Source organism: Haemaphysalis longicornis, unplaced genomic scaffold (assembly GCF_048455015.1).
Source record: "Haemaphysalis longicornis isolate Haplotype H1 unplaced genomic scaffold, Haemaphysalis longicornis Haplotype H1 scaffold_2, whole genome shotgun sequence".
Classification (NCBI taxonomy): Eukaryota; Metazoa; Arthropoda; class Arachnida; order Ixodida; family Ixodidae; genus Haemaphysalis; species Haemaphysalis longicornis.
In genome coordinates, this window is record NW_027526295.1 from 69,426,655 (window position 1) to 69,451,943 (window position 25,289).

Genomic DNA, 25,289 nt, shown 5'->3' on the forward strand with positions numbered 1-25,289 from the left:
TTGTTCAAGCAACAGGTTCTTGGTTGTTGTGCCATGTCCACGCACCTGCCTCGGTATTTTATACGACTGTTTTTTTGTATGCAAACTTATGCTCTGTGGCGATATTGAGTCAAAACCTGGACCCGACATTGAAGAAATGCTAGATAAGGTTTTGGAAGGGCAGAAAGAAATTCTGAAGAGTATCTCTGATATAAACTCGGAACAAACCGCCCAATGGGCAACATTAACAGCTGTCCTTTAAAAAGTCTCTAACCTAGAAACGCTTCTTAACACCATGAACAAATCTACTTGCAAGATCGATAACTTTGATACAAGTTTAAATGCACTAAAAACATCGGTAGCAGATCAGTCGGAGAAGATAGTCGATATTGAAGACCGTAGTCGGCGATCAAACCCAATAGTGTACGGCCTCATGGATAAACCGAACGAAACTGAGGATGTCTTAAGAAAAGAAGCAGTGGATGAACTATTTTGTAAAAAACTTAATGTATCCTGCAACTCGATTGGTCTTATACATAGACTTGGTAGACAAGCTGGAAATCGTCCCGTAATCATATATCTTCAGGACTTCACGGAAAAACAAGAAATATTAAAAAACGCAAAAAAAACTCAAAGGAACTGAAATCTTCATTAAAAATGATTACTCCCGTTGCACACTGCGTCGACGTAAACTGCTGTGGGATAGTGGAAAAATTGACAAAGCAAATTAGAAAAAGCCATATCTTGTACACGATAAGTTACGAATCGATGACGGCAATTTTATGTCGCACCATAGCAAGAATATGCGCGTGAAGGTTTTAACCGTTCCAAAGCCGACACCAGTTTAAAGCACATCCCAACCGTCAGTTAGTGCATGACAAGCCCCTCGCCGATGTAATCAAAATTTGCGCCTCCTTAATATTAATGCTCGAAGCATTGTTAACAAAACTGTAGAACTCGAAAGTATCTTGTTAACCTACGCACCCCACATCACCGTTCTTACGGAAACTTGGTTAAGCGATAATTATTCTGATGAAGATATAATACCGGAAAACTACAAAATAATTAGACGAGATAGACCGTATCGCAGTGGTGGTGTCGCTGTTGTCTTGAATGCTCGCACAACCAATATTCTTTTAGATCAAATAGAAGATCACGAAAGCTTATGCCTACAGTTAAACGTCTTTGGAAATACAATTATCTTAATTGCCGTTTACCGTCCCCAGTCTTCAGAAGTAGAATTTTTGACCAAACTTCATGATTACTCACTCAAACATTCCAAAAGCCACTTGATTATTGCCGGTGATTTTAATCTCCCGAACGTCAACTGGGCTACGTTACGCTCTTCATGTTTTAGCGATCAAGTTGTTTTTGATATTATGTTGGCATGCGATCTTGATCAAGCAGTAGGAACTCCGACACGCGTTCAGGAAAATGCGGCACCCATTCTTGATCTCGTTTTTCATAGTAAAAGTTTCTCCAATGTATATGTATCTGTAGAAGACGGCCTGTCCGACCATAAGCTTGTCCTTTTCACATGTTCTGTAGTAGATCTATCTGACCAGGTGGCCTTACAGTGAAAAATAATAAAGACTTTAGTAGGGCTAATGATGATGATATTCTCGACTATCTTGATTTGTCTTTCGACGGTTTTTCAGGCAATGATGCTAATTATCTGCGGAAAAAGTTCCGGTCGCTGTGTGAGTTTCGCCTCAAAAACTTCATTCCAAACAAAGCTAAAACGTCAAACCGCAGAAACCCTTGGATAACCAGAGAAATTATTCATTTAACGCGTAAGGTTAAGAAAACGAAAAGGCGGCAGCCGAAAGGCCCGCTGCTTCAGAAGTTAAAAGATTCACTTGCTAAAAATATACGCGCAGCTAAACTCCATTACTTCTCGGTGACCCTGCCACAGTTCCTAAAAAGTGTAACAAAGCATAACAGCAAAGCACAGCATAACAAACAAAAATCAGTCGAATGTGTTAAGCTCGGAGATGAGATTATTCGAGATTCTAAGCAAATCGCGATTAAATTTAACCGCTATTTCCACTCTGTTTTCTGACCCATCCGTGTGTGCCAATTCAAATGATAACTGTATTAAGGTTGATCCAGATTTCATAACATTTTAAGGCGTATTTTCCATGCTTGTTAATATCAAATATAAATCGTCATGTGGCCAGACAACATTCCTAATGTATTTCTTCGTCGCTGCGCCGAGTCACTCGCACGTTTCCCGGTTGTAAGTTTTCGCTCGTCCTTATCACTAGGCATTGTCCCGAAAGATTGGCTCATCGGCCGGTTGTTCCCAGTGTTTAAAAAAGGAGATAATGCCATCGTAACAAACTATAGGCCCATATCACTAACAGTGTCATGTTGTAAACTCATGGAGCACATTATTTCGAACCACATTTTAAACTTTTCAGATGAGCGTAATATTCTGTCACCATTTCAGCATGGGTTCCGTAAGGGCCTTTCTACCACTACTCAGCCTATTACTTCTATTCATTCCTTCTCTGCTGTAATTGTCAGGCCAAACCGACGCAGTTTTCATAGACTTCAGCAAAGCCTTCGACAGAATTTTTCATTCAAAGTTAATTTTCAAGCTTAATTTACTGGGTCTTCCATCTACCATCGTAAACTGGATAAAATCTCACCTGCATTCCCGTGTTCAATTTGTAGATATAAATGGTTCTCATTCAGACTTCCTTCCTGTTAATTACGGCGTCCCCCGGGGAAGTGTTCTGGGACCGTTACTTTTCCTGATTTATATTAACGATGTAGCATCATGTGTTAAAGAAGGCGTTGAAATACGATTATTTGCAGATGACTGTTTGTTATCCAGCACAATTAATTATTCTAATGAACAGCAAATTCTAAACTATAGCCTTCACGCAATAAATAATTGGTGCGACCTTTGCGACATGAAACTAAATACTGAGAAAACCGTATTTATGCGTATTACTAACAAAAAGCACCCATATGAACATCAGTACACAATCAATGGTGTTCCTATCGCGCGAACTGATAGCTTTAAATATCTTGGCGTTACAATTACTAGTAATCTAACATGGTCCTCCCACATTCTTAAAGTGTGCGCCTCAGCACGACGAAACTAGGCTTACTAAGACATAAACTGAAAAACTCGCCTGCGAACATAAAGCTTCTTGCGTATAACACAATAGTACGACCATGCCTTGAATACGCATGCGTAGTCTGGGATCCACATACTAAAAAAGACATTGACACTCTCGAAAAAATTCATAGATTAGCCGTCCGCTTTATGTACAACCGATACCGCCGTCATGACTCCCCAACAGAACTAAAGAAAATAAATAAAATCCCAACTTTGGAATCTCGACGCAAAATGAATAGGCTAAAATTTCTTTTCAATTATCACACGGGAGAATCAGACTCGAAACATCGGCCTTCCTGACTCCGTTATCATCGCGTCCCACCAGGAATTACCATTCTGCAAAGTTCACACCTATCACAGCGCGCACTAACAATTTTAAGTATTCTTTTTTTCCTCGCACTATAACCCACTGGAATAACCTCCCGCATGAAATTCTTTCATCAGATATTGTGCTGAAATATATTGATCAAACGTTTGACTTGTAAATTTTGTATTAATAATTCACAGTTTTTTTTCAAAATAATTTTGTATTGACCTGTTTGTTGTTTTTACCTCGCTAAAGATTGTATAATTGATCTAACGGCACTGTAACACCCCCACTCCTGCTTGGGCCCATTTGTGGCCTGCAGTATTGTATAACTAAATAAATAAATAAATAAATAAATAAATAAATAAATAAATAAATAAATGAAAGATGAAAATGTATTCAAAACAATATTGTAGCCCGATTTTACCTCGCTCCTAAACGAAACTGTTATTTAAAACATTTTTGGACTAACACATTCAAAACTTGTTACACTCCTGCTCGGTCCCGGAGACCGACGCAACGTTACGTAATTCCTCGTTGTTCCGCAAGGTACGGGAAAAGAACACGTCGTTATTATGTGCCATCTATATTTAACGCTTTTCCTTCTGACTTTTTTGCGCTTTCTTCGAAATATAAACTGAAAAAGGCTTTACAGCGCCTGCGTTAGCGCTTTCCCGAGATTTTGTGAATACCGCATGGTTATCTGTACTTGGTTGGTACTCTGTGCTGTTATATATATACTTTTTTTAACGCTTGTCGCCTGCCAGGCTCTGCCAGACAAGCCCGTTGGGGCTTAGGTAGGCCTGATTATGTACATGATTTCTGTTTGACTAATAAATATTATTATTAATTTTGCAGCGTTACCTACACTACTTACTTGGAGAATAGGATGCGTGTTGCAGCTTTTTAGTTTTTTTATTTTAGTCCAGACTGTCCTACAATCTGTATAAGTGTTTATAGAGGATATAAACGTGGTTCAACTTTTTTTTTTTTTGCCATACGACGCCTAAGCTTTCCTTTGGCTTTTGCCCGTTTAAAGTTGAGAAGATTGTCGGCCGTGCGATAGCGGCGTAAGAGGGCCCACGCCTTCTTCTGATCAGGCTGTGCACGTCTACAGTCCTTATTCCATCATGGTCTGGGTGTAGGGAAAGTTTCAGATGTAGACTCTGGAAAGCTTTTCGGCGCACAGTCAAGAATATAAGCCGTAATTAGTGAGGCAGCTGCTTCAACTTTTAAATGGTTCATTAATATAGGGGGTACACTCAAGCCGTAATTCGTGAGGTGGTTCATTAATGTAGGGAGTACACTCGAAAGTTATTTGTACGTTTTCCAGTCAACTGTTTCTAATTAAATTGTTCGAATGGGTCCTGAGCTTTGAGAGTCATTGTTTGTATCTATTAGTTTTACGGGAAAATGGTCGCTGTCATAGGGTTTGTTAATTACATTCCACGCGAGCATAGCAGTAATACCACGGAGCCAACTGCTAAGTTTATAGCTGAATAGGTGTGGTGTGTGGAGTTCTAATATGTGGGGAGTTTCTTACTAAAGATGCAACAACCGGATGACCTAGACATACATTTCAAATAGCCGCCCTCGAGCATCGACCTGCAGGGATCCCCAGATAGAGTTGTGAGCATTAAATTCACCAGATGTGATAAACGGTTATGGTACCTCATTGATGAGGTTTTCAAATTCGACGTTCGACAGGCGGAATCTAAAGCGAGCACGCTGTTACTAGTTTGCCAAAAATTAAGGCTCTAACAGCTACAGCCTCGAGTGACGTCTGAAGGTGAAGGTACTGACAAGCCACATATTTCTGTACTACTATTGCCACACCCCCATACGGGTGGATGCAGTTTTGCCTGTCTTTACTTAAAACAATGTCCTGTCTTAAGACGTTTGTATTTAATGGGTGTAGGTGTGTTTCTTGGATACACAGGATTGTAGGTTTGTGATTGAAGAGGATATTATAAATATCGTCAAAATTTCGATCCCCCTGCAGTTGTACTGTACAATATTTTCAGCAGCCATTAAAAAGAACAAAAGAGAAAAAAGGGTGATGGGTGTTTACTTTTTTTGAGTGCCATTTCTCAGTAGGCCATGTTTTGGGAATCTTTCTCAACAGGTTCGTCAGGTTGCAGAGTCAGTTCCGGGTGCAATGACTTTACAGGATTTTGGTTTGGTCGGTTTACCCGCACCAGCGGCACCGCGGCGGTCTTGTGATAAGTTACGAGTAGACGTGCGTGGTAAAACATCCATGGCCTAAACCGTAGTTTCTGAAAGGGAGATAGTTTTGTGGGAACCAGAGTTTGTGCTTGTGGCGTAGCCTCAGCATTGGACACCGCTAAAACAGCAGTCGCCACAAGGGTAGCCTTCTGCTGTTGCATAGGAGTATGAGAAGCCAGTACAACATCGCTGAATCAGACAGAAGTCTTGCTGGCTGCCTTCGGCTCAGCACTAGGTCGAAGTGCAGCAGCAGAGGCCACAGTAGCGACTTTCTGCTGCTGAGTGGGGGGCTGTGACTGGACCAGGTCAGCCTCGCTGCACTGGGTGCCCGCATCTACCAAACAACACCCCAACCTCCGGCGAGCTGCGTCTGTATAATTTTTGCTGACAGCATGGCATGCTTCAGGAAACGTTAAGTTCTCTGTGACCTTCAGTTGAATGATTTCTTTTTCTTTCTTGAATGCTCGGCATACACGCTGGAAGGCAGAGTGTGGTCCACTGCAGTTTGGGAATTTCCCTTGTTTCTTATTGCAATCGCCGCTGGTGTGTTCAGTGTTTGTGCAGTGAGCACAGGTTGGTCGGCCGCGGCAAGACTGAGTAAAATAGCCATAATTCTGGACTTAAACACTTTTGTGGATTGGGTATGTACGGACGAACCCGGCAGGCAATAAAGGTGGAATGGACAGATTCAGGAAGTGTTGGACGATTGAATATCAAAACAATGTGCTTTGTTCTGATTACCTTTTGTGCGATACACTGTTATCTTCCGCACAGCTGTCAAACCTTCGTCTTAGTCCTTCAAGGTGATCATCTTCCCTTTTGTGAAGTAGCTCTTATTCAGAGATGACGCATTTGGTTTAATTTAGTCTGTGATGTGGTGTGACTGCCACTTTTATTTGAGCCTGGGTGTCCTGTTTCAGGAGGTTTCAGTTTGTTTTTTTGTACTTCTCTCAGCATGTCGCCTCAGGCAAATTTCTTTGCATGGCAGTCTTTCCCGACAATGTTCTCGGGGCACTTTCCAATAAAGAACACAGATTTCCATGGAAAAGGTGCATTCGTTCCTTCCCAGTACATGACCAGGTACTTGCTGCAGGTTTCAACTGGTAAAGCCGGTTTTATACTAATTACTTCGGCGCGGCCACGTTTCAGGGACCAATTGGTTTTCTTGATGGTTTGAAAAAAGAGGCCATAAATGTATTGTGTACATTCGGTAGCAAGACCCGCCGCGGTGGCTCAGTGGCTAAGGCGTTACGCTGCTGAGCACGAGGTCGCGGGTTCGATTCCCGGCCGCGGCGGTCGCTTTTCTGATGGAGGCGAAAAGCAAAAACGCCCGTGTGTACGAGATTTCGGCGCACGTTAAAGATCCCCAGGTGGTCAAAATTAATCCGGAGCCCTCCACTACGGCGCGCCTCATCGCCTGCGTTGCGTCGGCGCGTTAAACCCTACAATCAATCAAAACATTCGGTAGCAAGGCCAGCCGCCCACCACCGAGCCCAATAAGGGAACGTAGCTTCACAACCTAGCCGTACACTGCCACTATATTCCTGTGCTCGGGATCGAGGGTGATGTCTTTGCAGAGGATTAGCCCTCACCGCCTGGGAAAGCATAGAAAGCAAAAAGAAATGAAATGACAGGACCAGTTAGGAAATAAAATAGGAAAGAGAAAGGGGTGACAGGGGCACAGGAAAAGGCAACTCGCTGATTCCACCCTGGGCGGGTCACACCGGGAGCACCATCTGCGGTAGGGGGCGTTAAAGTGGCGTTTTCCCGCTGCCAGGGGGCTGTGAAGGTCCAAAACAAAGCTGGCTTTTACTCAGCCACCAAGATGCCCTTTTCCCCGGACACAGCTAAGCCAAGCACAGCCCGGGCGTGGGGGGGGGGGGGGGCACACCACATGTGTTTCGGTCCGTGGTGTTGCAAATACCAAATGCCAACAGATGTAGACACCCCAGCGGAAATCGGGACCGTCGTGAAACTACTGACCATACACCGTGATTAGTGAAGGTGCCCCCTGCGGGGTGTACAATGTGGCAAAAATACATCTGCCACACAAAGGATTCCGCAAGAGTGATACCGGTGGCAGTCTCTTATGTCACGGCCCACAACGTGGAAGGGTAGTTTCCGTCATGCATTCAGCTTCTCACACTGGAACATGCACGATTCTACGGAGAATTAGGACCTGGATCCTGAAAAAGGTATGCTGACAGGTACTTATGCCATAGCTGCTGCACGGCCATAACCTCCACGCTTCGCTGTATATCCTATGCTATATGCTATGTTGTCCCCACTTTAATGACTCCGAAACACTAGGCCTTCATGCAAAGGTACTTAATTCAGGACACCCAGACGATAGGGTCAGAGAAGAAGCTCTACAGAAGTATATAATAGGAAGGGCATGCGCACTTGGCTGACCATCCTGTCGGCTCCACATACATGCACACTGGCATATCAAAACCCGTGGCTTCTGTGCAGGATCAATAATCATTTTCAAAGACAAATCTCGATTAAGAGAATCTTAAGATGTGCCTGGTACGTTAAAGCATCTACGGATTGTTTGTTTGCATGGGTACAAGCAGCGAGCATCTGCAAATGTAATTGGTAGGCAAACGTCAAGGCTGTCACGGGATGCGTTTAGCCAGAAGAAATGGCAAAAAACATTCAAATTTCAAACTACATTGATGTAATATGGGCAGCAGTGATGTAATATGGACGCGCACTATAAACGCAGTTATCAGTATGTTGACTTTACGTTATCACTCAAGAATTATTATCAAACAAAAATGGAGGCTCCACTACAATCCCCCAGTCATGTTTCTTTGTGCTGGATTACGTTGGTGGCAGCTAGTCACACAAACGATTGTATAGTGTCAAACAGCAATGGCCGAGAAGTGGCTGTGGAGCTTCCACTGCTTTACATGTTTTCTCTCATACCACAATGATTTGTTTGAAGTTCGCGATAAAATTGACGTCATTTGTGATTGATCAAAGAAGTCCTGTTAATGAACCAAACTAGTGTTTTTTTTTTCTTCTTAGCCCCTTCAACAGCCTACCTACTGTACAACAGTCGCTAAACAAATGTCCACTTGCTAACATTTCGGTGGCTTTTAACGATTCACTGGGAATTCCCGTGGCGGACATAAATTCCAAGAAATCCACCGCGGTACGCTGCAGGCAGGGCAAGCCCCCAAAAAATTCTGATAGTAAGACTGGACACAATAACACAACCCACAGGCTCCATAAATGTAAACCAGTAGCCAACCCACACAGTGAAGTCAATGCAGTGAGTCTCTGCTACGTATTAAGCAGTTTCAAAGCATAGGTTTTCATTTATTCATCTTCATGCGAGGCATTTAACATGCGTGGATCTAGCTGGCCAGTTTGGGCACAAAATACGCATTTTTGTGATTTGGGACAATTCTCAAAGGCTTATCTAGGTGATTTTTTCCTGAAAAAAAAAGTTAAAGCTCAAAGGAGATCTCGAAAACTTTGTTTTGCCTGTCCACCAATCATCCCAGTCTGGGGTCAGTCAGCCTATAGTTGGTCACCATGTGTGCTAGCTCCCTCCGGAAGCACATTAATGCAGTGACTAAAAAAGATGCTGGCCAAAGCAAAAAGAGAAGGTGATTCCTGAACAGACCTTGATCACCAAAACAGCTGAAAAGAACGCTGACTACTCACAGTCATCGGCTGGGGTGTCAGAATACCTTTTCACATACGTATACAGTGCATTCACAAACGTTTCTCTCAAAATATTACTATTAACACTCCCTCCATGGAAGAGGTTTATTTTCGTTGAGGGGTTTCAAATTTGTAATTAGTGACAACATCAACTTGCCATTCATCCTTTACAGTTAGGATGCTTTCCAGCTTCACATTGAAAACCCTGCTTTTGCTAATTTATGCACCGATGCGCTACTTATTCAATATTCTCTCATTTCCCTCTGTTTTAATAAAGCTGTGTTACAGCTTAAAAGCTGCTGTGCCATGCGGATGTAATCTTCATTGGTGTTATGTGGGGTAAATTAAGCTCACTACTAAAAACTTGAAACCAGAGCAAGTGAAATTTCCCATATTGTTTGAGGGTATCCAAACTATTTATTTTTTAAGTATTTTACTGTCACGCGTCTCACGCAGCAGAGAAATGAGGCTCGGTTTGAAGCATTTGATTTACACACAATATATTTACAACACCAAAACCTCAAACAAACGCGATCATAAACTCACAAGCATATCACACTACACCACAAAGAAACACGAACTCACACTATCAAAAATCTACTCAAATAGTAACTATAGCACATTAACTGTCTATGCCAAATTCAAACAAGTTCCACCCTGTAGCACGTCGAAGCCGCTGCTATTCCGATGACATGTGCCGGTGGGTAGGCTTCCCCGTTGCCGAAAGTCGCAGCACGTCGCGACGGCCTGTGCTGGTCGCAGTGGTCCGGATGACCGTGGTGCGGTGTCACGGCTTCGCTGAGCAGCGCGGCTCAGTGGGCGGCCAGCAGTGCGAAGCTGCTGGTAATCTGTGGTCCCGAGCTGCCCGCTGCCACACGGTGCGATGCCGCTGGTGCGTGGTGGGGCACGGCTCGACAGGTCGCCGGCGGTGCGATGCCGCCGGTCAGCAGGAGGCCAGCAGAGCGAAGCTGCTGGAAATAGGTGAATCCGAGCTGCCCGCCAAACGGTGCGATGCCGCTTGTGCGTTGTAGGGCACGGCCCGAACTTGCCACCGTTTCTCCCAAGACCTCGTTTCCCTCTGTCCACTCCAACTTCGTCGTCCTCCTCTTCGCCTCGCATTCTACCGTGTCAGGCTCCCACTTGCGGGTCAGATAACCTCCTCCTCCTCCTAATCACTCCGTATAGGTTCTTCATTGGCCCCTTCCAAATCCTTCTCGCATCTCGTACTCTGATTCTTCTTTCTCTTTGTCTTTTCTTCCATAATCTTCTACTCGGGCCAATCCCCCTTCGGGTATGGGTTCTTTTTACCACATGACATGTACCAATCTAAATGTCTACCAATACCTTGGTGGTACCTAAAACACCTTTTAAGTGCGAATGCACTTCTTAAGCGAGCCTGAATCGTCCGCCGCCGTACTCCGCATAGCAACAGCTGCGGGTGCGCGCGCTCCTCGTCTTCCCTAGCCACGGGGGGAGATGGGCGCGCGCTGCCTGGCCGCATCCACATGGCTCATTCTTGTTGTTGATCCTGCTGACATGGCACATACCCACGTGGGGGATTGGCCAGGAATCGGGCGTGAGAAGGGCTAATGCACCCGCTTAAAGGAGTACTGACACGAAATTTCAAAGCTGAGATCCGCTCTAGCAATCAAGTACAACGAAAACACAAATAGGTGTCTGTGAATAAATGCATCTTTCTTTCTTTGTAGTTGTGTGTGTGTGTGTGTGATCTCTCTTTCGCGAACATTACCGAACCGCGCAAATTCAACTCGTGCATTCGCACTTTCACATTCTTCCCCTCGGGGAAATGCGGGGAATTTTTTTCCCCATGCCTTTAATATTGTTGTGCTCAACAAACTAACGTTCCCAGCTGGAGCATGCCTGCTGAATTTAGGGCCCAAGCCATTCTTTGGCTATTTCCCATGATGGCAGCAGTAGGAAATGTTGCGGTTTAGTTTCTGGCAATGGTTTCAAAAAGTCCACCTACCTAGTGTCAAAAGCATTTTAAATCATTAACTGCTATCTATAGCACACTGTATACTATCATTTCTCATAACAAATTTCGTTGTAACCTTACTCAAGGTTTTTGTTACCCAGACAGCCTGGTTCATATATCTTGGAGTGAAGGATATCTACACATTAAATACCTTACTGCAATACATTCACATGCCCATCTTACAGCAAATCCGCGGTGACAGAAGCCACACGTTTTGGCTTTCCAGCAGAACTTTGGTGTCAGCAAAAACAAATCTTTTTCCTTGGCTTCTCTAGAGAGCTTTGCACTCAAGCAATAAGATGGCATGGTGGTTTAGCTTTCCTGCAGGACTTTAGTGTAGTTTTAGGAGGTATTACTTGCTTATTCTGATTTTTTTAAATGCCGTGGGCCGCGCAGAAAAACGTGTAAGCTCTGGAATTTTGTCTGGAAAGGAAACTTCACACCAAAGACTGTGTAGATAAATTAGAGCTACTCACTGAATGTTTGCACAGCCACCTACGTTTGGCAGTATCCTTTATCATTGACACACACCGTGTTGTATGTTCTGGCTTAAGGTTTGAAGCTGGGCTTTTTGGTTGACATATGGGAGGAAAAACAGCCAAATGAACGAAACCGAAGTACAACGAAGGTTGCCGTGATGAACACGGTGTACTTGTGTTGGCAGCTCTTTCGTCATTTCTTGCCTGTGTTTTTGCATGAATGGCAACAGGAAACAGCATACCGTAAAAACCCGCGTATAATACGGACCCGCGTATAATACGAGGTGTAATTCTGGGACACCAAAAGCAGAAAAAAAGTTTTCATCCGCATATAATGCGAGGTAAAGAGCACAGAACACATTTATTTGCACTACAGTTTCCCTTCAGTCATTGTCAGTTTTCGCTAGCACTGTCTCCCGACGTCCGTTCAGTCATCCTCAGGTTCACTGCCGCTGTCTCCCGAAGTCACCTTGTCGGAAATGTCTTCCCACAGAAAGTGGTGCTCAGTGCTATCAAGGGCTTTCGAGATGCTGCATTTCTTAAAAGAACGACTGACGAGCTCCTCGGGGATGCTGGCCCACGCATCCGCGATCCAGCCACAAAGCACCGCTGTAGAAGCCCGCGTCAGGCATCCGGCAGCTGTCACTTACGGGTCTCCTGACCTCATCCACTCTTGGTAGCAGGACCTGGTTCAGTCTTTGAAAGGCTTGTTGAAGAAACGTCTAGCGGTTGCAGCTGGGATGTCATTCCTCCTGGAATGACAATGCGTTCGGTGCGGGGTTCGCGCCACTTCTTCACGGAATTGGCCAGGTGGCAGCGAAAGGCGTCCAACACGAGCACTGACGGGAACCCCCAACAGTGCTCCAGGCTACCGACACCACACAGACTTTATCCAGTCAAGCACCAGTTCGTTTCTCCACCCGCGAATGCTGCCTTTTGTGACGCCGAACTGCCGTCCTGCGGCGCAATTCCTGATGGTCTTGGCATATAAAATAACTTTTCTTTTACTTGAAGCCGAACACTGCCTTCGAGCACGCGACATCGTGATAGACTTGCGCTGAGCGTGTCGATCCTTCGCGGGGTCAAAACAATCAAAATAGCGCCGGCTGAGAGAAGCAGCAGCCAGCTAACGCCACCGCAAGATGGCGCACCCTCCGCTGAAAACGAAACCGAAAGTGCAAATTTTCGGCGGAAAACTTTGGGATCCGCATATAATACGAGGCACAAATTTTACATAGTAAAATTTGGAAAAAAAACCTCGTATTATACGTGGGTTTTTACGGTAATTAGTCACATGGAGCTGTGCAGGCTTTGGAATTGCAAATGCCTACCACTTCAGCCCACTGGACAATTAACTGTATCTGGTAAGGGGAGACTTTAACTGCAGGATCCTCTCAACCAGTGAAAAGATCGTTGGCATGAAGCACATTCAGCTGCTATTGTTAAAGATGTGAAAAAATGTCACGCATTTAAACAGAATACCAAAACTAAATTGGTTACTACCGCATGATGGCATGATTCAAGGCAATACTAGTCCTTGACGATCAACCACAGGCGCTTCTAATTCTTAGTTATAGATTTCCTGGAGCACGTCTTGCCGGATGTTTAATAAAAAACACCGGATGCCGGTCGCTACAAATCTGCAAATTTCCAGCTATGCCTGCAAACTACGTGGAACAACATTGCTCTTTCCATACGGGCAGTCGCTGCACCATGGTCGAAAGTTTCCATGCTCGAAAACTCTAGCTCGTCGGCGAGTGTTTGGCGCCTTTAGTAGCATATAGCAAACAGGGACATTCTAGCAGCGTCTTGATCTTTCGTGCCAAATAGTGGTCTAACAGTAAAGAAAACTGCAATTTTCTTCATTTGTTGTTCTTTTATTGGGGGAGGGGGTACAAGTCAAAGAACATAGCTCTCTAAAACAAGCACAACGTGGCGGACTATGGACCTGCTTGTGTCACCGTTTCTGCCTGCCTACGTTCATCCAGGGTATCTGTTTTGGTTCTATTCATGAGAGCTATGACAATAATAGCTATGACAAATGCAGCACCAATGGCCATTCCAACTGAAGCCCAGACTGAGAAGGCCCCTTTTGACGACTCGTCATCTTCTTTGTCTGCAGTGGTCTTGTTTGTAGCAGTACGTTTAGTTGTTGTAGTTCTTGTAGGAGCCGCTGTTTTGGTGGTGACAGGCACCGCAGTTGTAACGCGCGGAGGCGTGTACGAGGCGTCCACCACATTCGAAGTGTTGGAACTCTTGCCGAAACTGTTTGTGACGCGCACTGCTATGTATGCTATCCAGTCATATTGTCCGTCGCTTCGAAGATGTCTGAAGGTTGCTGGCAGGGCGACCGTTACGGCGTGCTTGGCCCCAGACGGAAGTGGGTCGAGATTGCCGACCATAACACTGTCATTGGTGATCTCTGTCTGATTGTCAAAGTTTGATTTTAGGCTTTTCCAGTCTTCACTTGCTCGAATCGTCACACCTGAAGCTATAAAGAAAGCGAGAACCCAGGTGAGACGTTGCTCGTCACAATGCCCGCAAAATTGGTCCTCGGAATTCCCCACGCAGATTTATTCCATTGATAAGCTCATATCGCCAGTTATGATGCCTTTAAAAAGTTATTGCTAAGCTCGATTGTTGCACCAAATGAAATTCTTTATTAGCTTACATGCATAACCACTTCATTCTCTAATTTCCAAACTTGCGTTCCGCTTTGCTTCATTCAGCGAATACTGCACAGGCTTGCAGAACAAATATTATGCAATTAGGGAATGATAAAACTAGCATACGAAGTGTGATCAAATGAAACCCGTGTGTGCGTATCTAAGGTAAATAAGCGAGAATTTATAAGGAAGCAAAATAAATTACGGTTTTCTTTTTGAAAATCGCCAAGCGCGGTGGACCACCGCTCGCTGCTTCACCTTGAACGCATTTCGCAAACTACCAGCCCTGATGTCCATGCTGTCGAGCCCTAAGTAAACATGCGAACATAATCGACTCTTTCTCGCGTGTACTGTGACGTGCGCTTAGCTCAATAAATGCAGTGTCATCAATATTTTTATGAACCCTCAAAATATTACAAACGACAACTTGTGTTGTGCGTGGTCTGAATTCGTTATTACGTTGTGACCAGGTCTATGTTACTTTTGTCAGTTTCGGTTCTATTATCGCGCTCCTAAACGCAGCGGGACTGGAGAAACAGGCCGATCCATTGACTTTTTCTCTCTTAAGCCTCTCCCCAGCGCCAATGGGGACCCGCATGCGCGATAACCATCTTCCATGGCGGTAGCGGTCACCGCTGCCACCACTGCTGCGGAGCCGGGCGAACGCGCGCCTCTAACTTGGGGGATTTCTCGTGTGTGCTTCCCGGAACTACGGTGCAGAAAAAGACGCCAAGGACACCAGGGCGAATCGCAACAACAAGTCGTTTTGCATCGTGGTAGCTAAAGGTGAGAAACTTGTTCGTATGCCGTGAAGCTGAGCTCAAGATTACGATCTGTGTCGTGCGTGCGTTGTGCTTGACGACAACTCTATTTTGTATTGTGCATCAGTGTTTCTCGTCGCTAGTCGCGTTCCCGCACTTCGCGCGAATAAAGCGTTCAGTTGCAATTTGAGCTAGCGTCTTCACTGCCCAAGCGGCGTACACTGGCCTGGTGCGGCTGCGTTAGCTGCGCGCCGGTAAAGCCCAATGGAGGAGGCGGCAGCGGCGGTGGCCGGGGGAGGGAAGGGCGCAAAATCAGACCCCAACACGGGAGAACATCACCTCTCCCCGCGTCCGCTGCACCTCCTCGCGTGGTTGTTACGACAATTATTACGCTTGCAAGGCCAACATGACAATTACTGCGCAGTAATGTGCCCCCGGGCGCACCAGGGGAGGATGCGGCGCTAGGACCAAAATTAGCCCGGACGCTGGCTAGGAGAGCGCCTGCTGTTCTAACCAGACTAGTGATAAGTGTTCAGAAAACAATTGAGACCACCTCCACAAGCTCCAGCACGTGGTACTATTCTAAATAAAGTAAATTCTGTTAATGCGTTGCCTTCTTTGCCCAGAATCACGAGCCAGGACCATGTAACGCTCTGCATTTCCACAAAAATGTAAAAATTGCGAAAAAACATAAATAATCATATTGGACTAAGGGGACATAACTTTTCAACAGAATTTCCAAACACCCAGAACCAAGAGAAACATAAAAAGTAAAAAAAAAGGCCGAAATAAAATCGAAATAATTAATGATCTGCTGAAATAAAAAATAGTGCCACGAATTTAAAATCGACGCAGATGTCTTTTAAGAAAACAAGTTTATTGGAGCGAACTTGTGCTCCCCTAACAACTCAAAGAATACACAGGCGGCGAAGCAGCAGTCAGCAAAGTGACGTGCGCAAGCGAACGTCGGCGAGTCGAATACCACGGCGTCTACTCTGCAGGCTTTTATCTTACGGCGCGTGTGTTTCTCGAACTGTCGATTTACATCCAGAACATTGTATATCAAAGAAGATTATTCTAGGCTAGTGACGTTAGGGCGCAACGCTCTCCATATCTGACGAGATAACCCCTGCGGCATTAAACTAAAGAATGGAAGACGCACTTTGCTTTGGACTCACATAATAGTGCAGGGCGTGGCCGGGCAGTAAAACAAACAATAAATAAACAAACCCGTACATAGTTCGCGGCATTGTGCTGTCAAGAACGGAGGCAGCCTGAAAGCACTGAAGAGGTGTCTAGGCGTGGGGAAAAATCAGATGTATGCACTTGAAGACAACCAAGGCAATGTCATCACAAATAGGGAATAAATAGTCATAGTACCCGAGGAGTTCTATAGAGATCTGTACAATAGCCGGGACATCCAGGATAGTTCCGAACGAAAAAGTAGTTCAGAGGAGGTAGAAATACCACCAGTAACGACAGAAGACGTAAGGAAGGCTTTGAGAGAAATGAAAGGGGGCAAAGCACCTGGTGAAGATAACATAACAGCAGACCTCTTGAAGGATGGCGCGCAAATTGTGCTATAAAAGTGGCAAACCTGTAAACGCAATGCCTAACGACCGCGAGTGTACCGGAATCTTGGAAGAAAGCGAACATCATCATCGTAGTCCATAAGAAAGGTGGCATAAAAAACTTGAAAAATTACAGCCCAATCAGCCTACTGTCAGTCGTCTACAAAGTAATCGCTAACGGAATTTCTGCAACCTTAGATTTCAGTCAACCTAAAGAACAAGCAGTGTTCTGGAAATGCTATTCAACAATGAACCATATTCACACGATCAATCAGGTGATAGAGAAGTGCGCTGACTATACTGAACCCCTATATATAGCCTTCATAGATTATGACGAAGCATTTGACTCGGTCGAAGCCTCAGAAGTCATTCAGGCATTACGGAATCAGGGTGTAGACGAGGATTATTTAAGAATACTAGAGGATATTTACAGTGGGTCCACAGCTACCATAATCCTCCATAAGGAGATCAGTAAAATACCTTTAAGGAAGGGCGTCAGACAAGGAAACTACCCCTCCGATGTTATCCACAGCATGTTTGCAAAAAGTATTCAGAACATTGGATTGGGAACAGGTGGGAGTAAGGGTTAATGGAGAATGCCTCAGTAACCTCAGATTTGCTGAGGACGTTGCCTTGCTAAGTAACTCGGGGACTAGTTGCAAAGCATGCTTTCTGAACTGGGAAAACAGAGTAGAACCGTGGGCCTGAAAATTAATATGCCCAAAAACCAAAGTAATGATCAATAACCTCGGGACAGCATAGCGGTTTCAGATAGGTGGCGAGGCTGAGGAAGTGGTAAGGGAAGATATCTACTTAGGCCAAGTTGTGAACCCGGATCCCAACCATGAGACAGAGATAATTAGAAGGATACAAATGGGGTGGAGTGCATACGTCAGGAATTCTCAGGTAATGAATAGTAGCCTACCACTGTCCCTGAAGAAGAAAGTGTATGACAGCTGCATCTTACTGGTACTCACCTACGGGGCAGAAACTTGGAGGCTCAGTAAAAGGTTTCAACTTAATATGAGGACGACTCAGCGAGCAATGGAATGGAAGACGATAGGTGTAACATTAAGGGACAAGAGGAGAGTGGAGTGGGTCAGGGTACAAACGCGTGTTACGGACGTATTAGTAGGAATGAAGAACAAATGGGCGTGGGCAGGGCATGTAATGCGAAGGCAAGATAACCGATGGTGATTAAAAGTAACGGAGTGGACCCTTCGAGAAGGCAAGGGTGGCAGGGGGCGGCAGAAAGTTAGATGGGCAGATGAGATCAAGGAGTTTGCGGGGATAAATCTGTCGCAGTTAGGGCAGGACCGGGATAATTGAAGAATAATGGGAGAGGCCTTTGCCCTGCAGTGGGCGTAGATAGGATGGGATGATGATGATGATCATCATCATGATGATGATGAACCAAACATATGGAATTACTCAGTCTTTTCTTCAAACACCTTTGGGAGTTTCGACGATTGTTGTTACATTTACAACTGGAATATGATTGACAAGACATGTCGATGCAGCATTCCAAATGTTCAGCCGTCCCAGGGGTAATGACACAACGGTGCCACATCAATCAATAAACCTATGAACTGCCTGATTTTTTGGAATGCAGCCCAGTTTTACACAACGCTGTTGTTCGGAGCAGCTTTATCATGCCAAGGTGTACTCCTGTCGCTATTTTGCAAGACTACAGCCTTGATTTCACTGCATGCCACAAACCTCCACGTGGCCTAATTTTATCTGCCGTCCACCCCCTTCTCTCCACCCATACTCAGCTTCGACGACTTAAACGCATAATTTTTTGCTTCTTCTATCCTTTAGTACCAAAGTGCCGAATATACACCTTTTGCTTCTTGTACAAACGGAAACGTACAGATGAATAAACAAGCTCTATAAAACGTATATAAAACTACAAAAAACGTTGCCATAAGCCTTGTTTCTGATATATAGTTCTTCACATACAGGGTATTTAGGAAACAGGGGTGACAGCAACAGTTCAACAAAAAAGAATATCTTGCTCCCTAGATAGTAGTATTTACTAACCAGGAACTCTAAGCTAGTCAGAAAAAAATTTCAGCCGTAGAAGTTTCAGCATAGACCGCTTGTAATATATGTCGCGGGAGCCGCGAAAATCCGCACTTTAAGCGGTACTTCACTTCAAACAAAACATGCGCAAATACAACCTCACCGCGACGTACATTTCAATAATTACCATCACTCAAACGAACGCCACTTACAAACTGTAGGGATTTGTTTTCACTGAACTGTTGTGCCACCATTCACGGTTGAAAACGCCGTGCCACCTCTGCTGCCGTGTAGGAGCGATCTTTTGAAATATATTCTGACGGAGGGGGTGTGGCACTTCGGATGCAAGCTAGATAAGCGCAGCGGCACTTGTCACCGGGGAGTCCCAAGCCGAGAGTTCTGCCAGCCAGGAGGGACAAGCCGCCGCCAGCCACCTCCAAGGAGCCCACACGACAGCAAGCGGACAGCCGTTCGTCCCGCCGTGCCGTAAGCCTCCGGACATCGAAGTGCTGTAGCGAATGCATTTCTTGGGCCATTTATGTCGTGTTTCTACTGCTCAAGTATAAAGCCCATGTTTTCTCTTCGAACGCTCTGTGCAGTAATGTTTTGACAAGACTGTTCCCTGAACCCCCATTGGAAGGCAGGACTTCCTACAGTGGCGCCCAACGTGGATTTAGGCTTGCACCGTCCTCTGTCAGCAAGACGATTACTGCACATGAGCAAGTTGCAAGTAAAACTTTTGGGGAATTTTAAGCGGAAGCTGTTTTTAGAACCGAGCACTTCAGCTTAGATAAATGAATGTTCCTGCTGTTCAGGACTGCGCTAGACGCTCTGAAACCCGGGCATAATGTTGTTGCTCTTTCGCCCGAGTTTATTTCGTTTCAACCAGCCCACGCACGGCGCAGGATTCTTTAAAGCGGCACCGAATGTGAAGTTTCACAGTGACCACCGAAGCTGATAACCTCTGAGCGCCATCCCAACGCTCGTTTATTTGGTTGATAACATCGGGCCGATTCGTGCTCTTTTCCCACACTAGATTCTTCTATCTCTAGCGCACGCGCAGTAAGGCAGTGGCTTCAGAAATGCCAGTTCTGAAAGTCGGCGGAAACGTTTTCAAACAGGGACCATAGTTTCACTTATTGTTGTACAGTGTTCTTTTTTGAGTATGCTATTACCGCTTAACCGCGAGCATCGGATTTTTTTCCGCGGCACAATGCTGCACCTCCAGCCTCCGGAGCTAGCAGCCCTGCAGCATCTGAGATGTGTTCTCTGAATTTCATATTTCAACGTTTGCAGGCACAGATGTTCAGTGAACCGCAGATGCCGTCCGGCACAAGCACTCGTGAGGGCGTGGTGAGTTCTGCAACTCCCGATGGTGACCGTGGCCGCGTTGAGCCTGCTTCTCGGCCTGCAACAGAGGAGTCTGTGGATGCTGCTCATCGGCGGCCAGAGCAAGCGCTCGTATGTGACAACCCCAGCGGTTTTTCCAGTCAGCCGACCCCCGAGCCACATCCTGACCCCTTGCTAACGCGCAGACCGGGACGCGCTGATGACTCAACGCATGGTCCTGGTGATGAAGGCCACACAGTGCCTGGCGACACGGGCTACGAGGCCGAAGGCCACCCGGTCTCTCCCAAGGCGAGCTACGGGGCCAGAGGCCACCCGGTCTCTGCGCATGCGAGCTACGGGGCCAGATGCCACCCGGTCTCTGCCTACGCGAGCTACGGGTCCAGAGGCCACCCGGTCTCTTCCAACGCGATTCATTGGTTTATTGAAACTATCTTTGTTCGAAACAAAAGAAAAGCAAGAGAAACGAAAGAAGGTGGCTATCCCAATTCCATGATTCCGCTGGCCCGCAACACCTCTATGGCTCTCTCAACCAGCCGTCGCTGGCATGCACGGTCATCGCTGCACAGGGCGGCCTTCCACTTCTTCCTTGACGTGTTTGTGAGTGGATGTACTGTTGGTGTGTACTGGCATGCCCATACTGTGTGGTACGCCTCCGCCCTCTCCCGTCCGTGTGGGCAAAAAGGAGAATACAACGTGGGGTACCATTAGTGAAGTCTAGACAGTGTGGATAGTGTCTCTGTCTGTAATCTCCTGAGAGTGTGCTCTTCTTCTTAGTGAGGGTGTTGCCCGGTGGTGAAAATGTTCTTCTGTTAAGTCCAAATACGCTTCAATAATTGGTGAAGTTTACGCTCACCATGTCCAAGAACGGGGATAGGTACAAGGGGGCCGAATAAGGCCCCGGGCTCTGGCATCGGTGGCTCGTTCGCCTTTTGACCCGTGTGTCCTGGCATCCATGTGATGAGCATATTTTCCGGTGGGTGTTTACGAAGAATTTGGTGAGTGATTTTGAAGACATTGCCCTGTATGAAGCTTCTGCAGGCCACTTGCGAGTCAGTTAAAACTACTGCGCTGGGGTTCGAACCGATGTCTAGGGCAATGGCTGCTTCTTCCCCCTGGGTGGCGATTTTCGTCCTCAGGGTAGCCGAACTTACAACTCTTCTCCGGTGCCGTAACTGCCACTACCATCTTTTGTTTTTGAGGTCCGGCGGCGTCCACATATCGGGTGTTCCGGTTACTGTCCCATAGTTTCGCAGGGACTCGACCCTGGCTCTCCTTTCTCTCGGCGTTACGTATAGGGGCATATTCCTGGGTATACGACTAATAGTAATTTTTCTTCTTATGTCTAGAGCAAGATCTAGTGGCTCTGCCTGCCCGCTATGCATGCTGATACCCAGATGCTCCAATAGCCACATTCCATTGGATGTTTGGTTTAGCCACGTAATTCGGGCAATCTTCTGAGCTTCCCACAGCTCCTCCATTGTGTTATGACCTACGACGAGAGAGGCCACGCGGTCTCTGCAAACATGGGCTATGGAGCTGAGAGCCACCCGGTCCCAGATAAAGCCAGGCGACTAGACAGTGCAATGAATGAAATGAGTCCTACAACATAAGTGTTTCCAATAATGCTTTAAGCGCTCCGCTACAGCATAATCCTAAATCGGCCAAGACAATGGCAAGTCGTAAAAAAGTATCGGGTCTGGTAACGCCTACCGTGGTCTCCTTCGAAGGCTGCGTTAAGAGTGGCCCATTTTGAAATGACTGCATAAGTATCTCATAGAAATGCCCAGACGAGTATCAACAACGGCCAGTGCAATTTTGAATATTCATGCAGGCTAAACAGGTCTTTTCAGGAACAGAACTTCCTGCCACCGGAGTACTCCGACCAGCCACACGACGGGCTCGCCAGCCACACAGACTCTTTCGAGGTACCTCAGCTACAGAAATCCGGTTCAGCAAGTATGACGCACCTGAAGCAGAGCGGTATATCATTGGTGCCGTGCTCGCTTGACCACACTGTCAGAGACTGCTTCCAGCCCTAGAATTCCGCCCGAGTATGCGCAAAAGGGCAAAGGATATTTCTGCTTTTGAAGAGCAACGATTTTCGTTGTCAATACAGCATTGTCTTCGCACACCTTGCCTACACCCAGGTGCTGAAACTCCGGAGCCGCCGCGCAGCAGCAAGGATGGCCCTACCCCCTCGTACGGCACGGACAAGCGAACACACCGCATCCTGGTTGTGGCGCTACCGGACCTGGTCTACCTCAAACGGCAACGTATCGGAGCGTTACATGGAACGCCCCGTCTGCGCACTCAGACTCTTTACTCGCTGGTCGTGACCTGGGCAACTAAAACCAGTTTCTCGTCCCCTGGCACCAAGAACATGCCGATGACTGCTGGTGTAACCAATGCACCTTCACCACCATGCGACCGCCTGAGCTACGCACACAAGTTCGGCGTGCGGCAACTCTTATTTAGTGGCACGGCACACGACTTCGTTGCGTGTGTGTGCGTGCCTGGGAAGGAGTGAAGGACTTTGTTTTCCTTTTGAAAGGGGGGGGAAGTAGTGTAGTGCTTTGTTTTCACTTACCTGTTGTGCCACCACTCCCAGTTGAAAACCCCACGCCACGTCTCCTGCCTTGTAGGGGCGGACTTTAAAAACTGGGGTAACAGAAGTGGGGAGAGTGGACGTCCTTGAGGGACGCCGCGCAGCCTGACATTCAAGCACGCGAGCGAAACGCACTTTCAGGTAGTTTTTTTTTTTTTTTTTGTGTGTGTGTGTGTCATTACACAGCGACGTGGCTTTGTTGCGCCAGAGAAACTGGCGCATTCGACAGAGTGCATTTCGATTGGCGCGCCAACGCCGCGGCCCAGACAAAGACGCGCTCCAATTGGGGTCTTCTTGCCGAGCCTCCCCGTTATTCGGTCGGTGAAACGCGTGGAGCCGGCGCCAGCGATTCAGCCCCGACGACTGGAGGAGAGGAGGAAAGGGATGCAGGTACGAGAAGAGGAGGGAAAGGTGGCACAACAGGGATGAAGAAGGTGCAGGAAATGTGGGAAGAGGGGCAAACCGGAAGAGGGGTCAAACGGACGAGGTTGCGAGCTTGTGAACTCGGTGCGCTTGCTGGCCTTCCTTTAATCAGAGTCCTTCAATGCTTTTCTGGTCACGAAACTCCGGCCGAAGTTTCATTCGGGGACAAAAGCTGCCGCTAGGATCGCCCCTGTTAACGTGAAGGCTTCGCCGGCGGTCGACGACGCTTGCTGGCCGGCTGTTTCTCCGTCGGGACGCGCCTACTTTCATCTGCTCTTCATTTCCACCAGTAAAAATGCGAGCGAAGTTTTTGAGTCAGTCAGTCGTTGTTTTTGAGCTAGTTGTCCCGTAGCTCAGCTGTGAAACTGGGGCAAGACCACGGGTGTTACTGAGGCGCATATGTTGCAGTGTTCGTTCCGGCAAGCACCGCTACGTTCTCGCTTCGAAAAGGCGGACATCTGGCGTTTTCAATTTTTGACTAGCCTTTGCAGCCGCCTGCATGATTTGAGTGAACTAGCGCCAGAATTAAATCTGTATTCAGCCCTGGGCGCGACATGCTGCGCTGAGCAAATAGGTGTGCAAACGTACAGCACGTTGGGTTAGCGCTGTGTTTGCGCTATTTTATAGCGCGCTAATAATGTAAAATAATAAACGAAATTCGGAAAGTTAGCGTGGACAGCAGGGAAAAAAACCCTTACGAAATGGAAGCAGAATAATGGGCGCGCGGAGGGGCCAGGGTAGGAGTAAATGCTACAGTTTTGAGCTACTTTCACGGCTGTTCTCATCGGCATAGGGTGTCAACAGATAAAAACTCGCCCGCTCAGTGCCTGTCACACCCCTCCCACCCAAACGGCAAGTTAAAAAACATTGATTGATTGATTATGATGTTTAACGTGCCGACGCTACACAGGCAATAGGGCGCGCGCCGTAGTTTAGCGCTCCGGATTAATTTTAACCACTCAGGTATCTTTAACTTGCGCCGAAATCTCGAACACACAAGCGTTTTCTCTTTTCCCCTCCATCAGAAAAGCGGCTGGGAACCCGCATCTTTGGGCTTATAAGATAAGCACAATGCCTTAGCCCCTGGGCAAGCGCGGCGGGCAAGTAAAAAAAATGTATGCAGGCAAAGATAGCCATGGTACGCTTTCCGAATTCAAAATATCTGGTTGGATAACCAAAATCACAGTAGCTGCAGTCCGATCTTTGTGCGGCGACGAAACGCGATGACGTTTAGCAGACGGATTTTCTCGTTGTGAGCGCGATCGTGGCTTGGGCTTCGTAAGATACGCCGGCTGGTTTTCAAATATCCGGGGCGACGCGGAGCTTGAGCTTCTCGCGCTGCAGAAGCACAGGTTGTTCACTTATTTTGAACTCATCGGCTCGAATAATGTCCGTGGGGTCGAAATATTTTCCGAACACACGAACGGCCTTCGACTCGAAGCTGAAAGCGTCCGTCTCCCGTCGTGGAATGGCTCGACCTGTCGCGTTGTTCGCGGTCGCTTGGGAGGCAGACCCGCCGCGGTGGCTCAGTGGCTAAGGCGTTGCGCTGCTGAGCACGAGGTCGCGGGTTCGATTCCCGGCCGCGGCGGCCGCTTTTCTGATGGAGGCGAAAAGCAAAAACGCCCGTGTGTACGAGATTTCGGCGCACGATAAAGATCCCCAGGTGGTCAAAATTAATCCGGAGCCCTCCACTACGGCGCGCCTCATCGCCTGCGTTGCGTCGGCGCGTTAAAACCCACAATCAATCAAATCAATCTTGGGAGGCAGAACAACGAAGCCCTTTCCGTTGTATTCCGATAGCCAGAGCGGCAACCAGGTACACAGCACGTCAGAGGCATGGTAGTTCACATAATTTGCCCTTCGTGATGAGCTTATAAAGCTATATCACACAACAAACACCAGCAAGCTCGCGCTCCAACGCGCTGCAAATACGGCCGCCGCCGTCCAAGCCGCCTTCACCAGACTCGTAGCGCCACCGCGCGGGAGCGTTGGTCCCCATATGAAGCTCTCCCATAGCGTTACGGAGAAGTTTCGTGACCAGAAAAGCATTGAAGGACTCTGCTTTAATTAAGGCGGTAATTAGTTTAGGA

The 25,289-nt window shown here is 46.8% G+C and overlaps 1 protein-coding gene across 1 annotated transcript; it reads left to right on the top strand.

Annotated features, from left to right (window-relative positions):
* Positions 1–19,972: 19,972 nt before the first annotated feature.
* LOC144168040 (uncharacterized) lies at positions 19,973–22,698 on the top strand. Its single transcript, XM_077697129.1, has 3 exons — positions 19,973–20,282; positions 20,357–20,778; positions 22,319–22,698. The coding sequence occupies exons 1-3, from the start codon at positions 20,194–20,196 to the stop codon at positions 22,696–22,698; spliced, it is 891 nt and encodes a 296-aa protein (XP_077553255.1). The 5' UTR covers positions 19,973–20,193.
* The last annotated feature ends 2,591 nt before the right edge of the window (positions 22,699–25,289 follow it).

What these genes read in the sequence shown, in the direction of transcription:
- LOC144168040 (XM_077697129.1), top strand. Translation starts at nt 20,194, where the DNA reads ATGGTGACCGTGGCCGCGTTGAGCCTGCTTCTCGGCCTGCAACAGAGG. An exon ending in GGCGGCCAGAGCAAGCGCTC is followed by an intron (nt 20,283 to 20,356) that starts GTATGTGACAAC and finishes GCTAACGCGCAG; the next exon opens with ACCGGGACGCGCTGATGACT. An exon ending in TGACGTGTTTGTGAGTGGAT is followed by an intron (nt 20,779 to 22,318) that starts GTACTGTTGGTG and finishes GCCTACACCCAG; the next exon opens with GTGCTGAAACTCCGGAGCCG.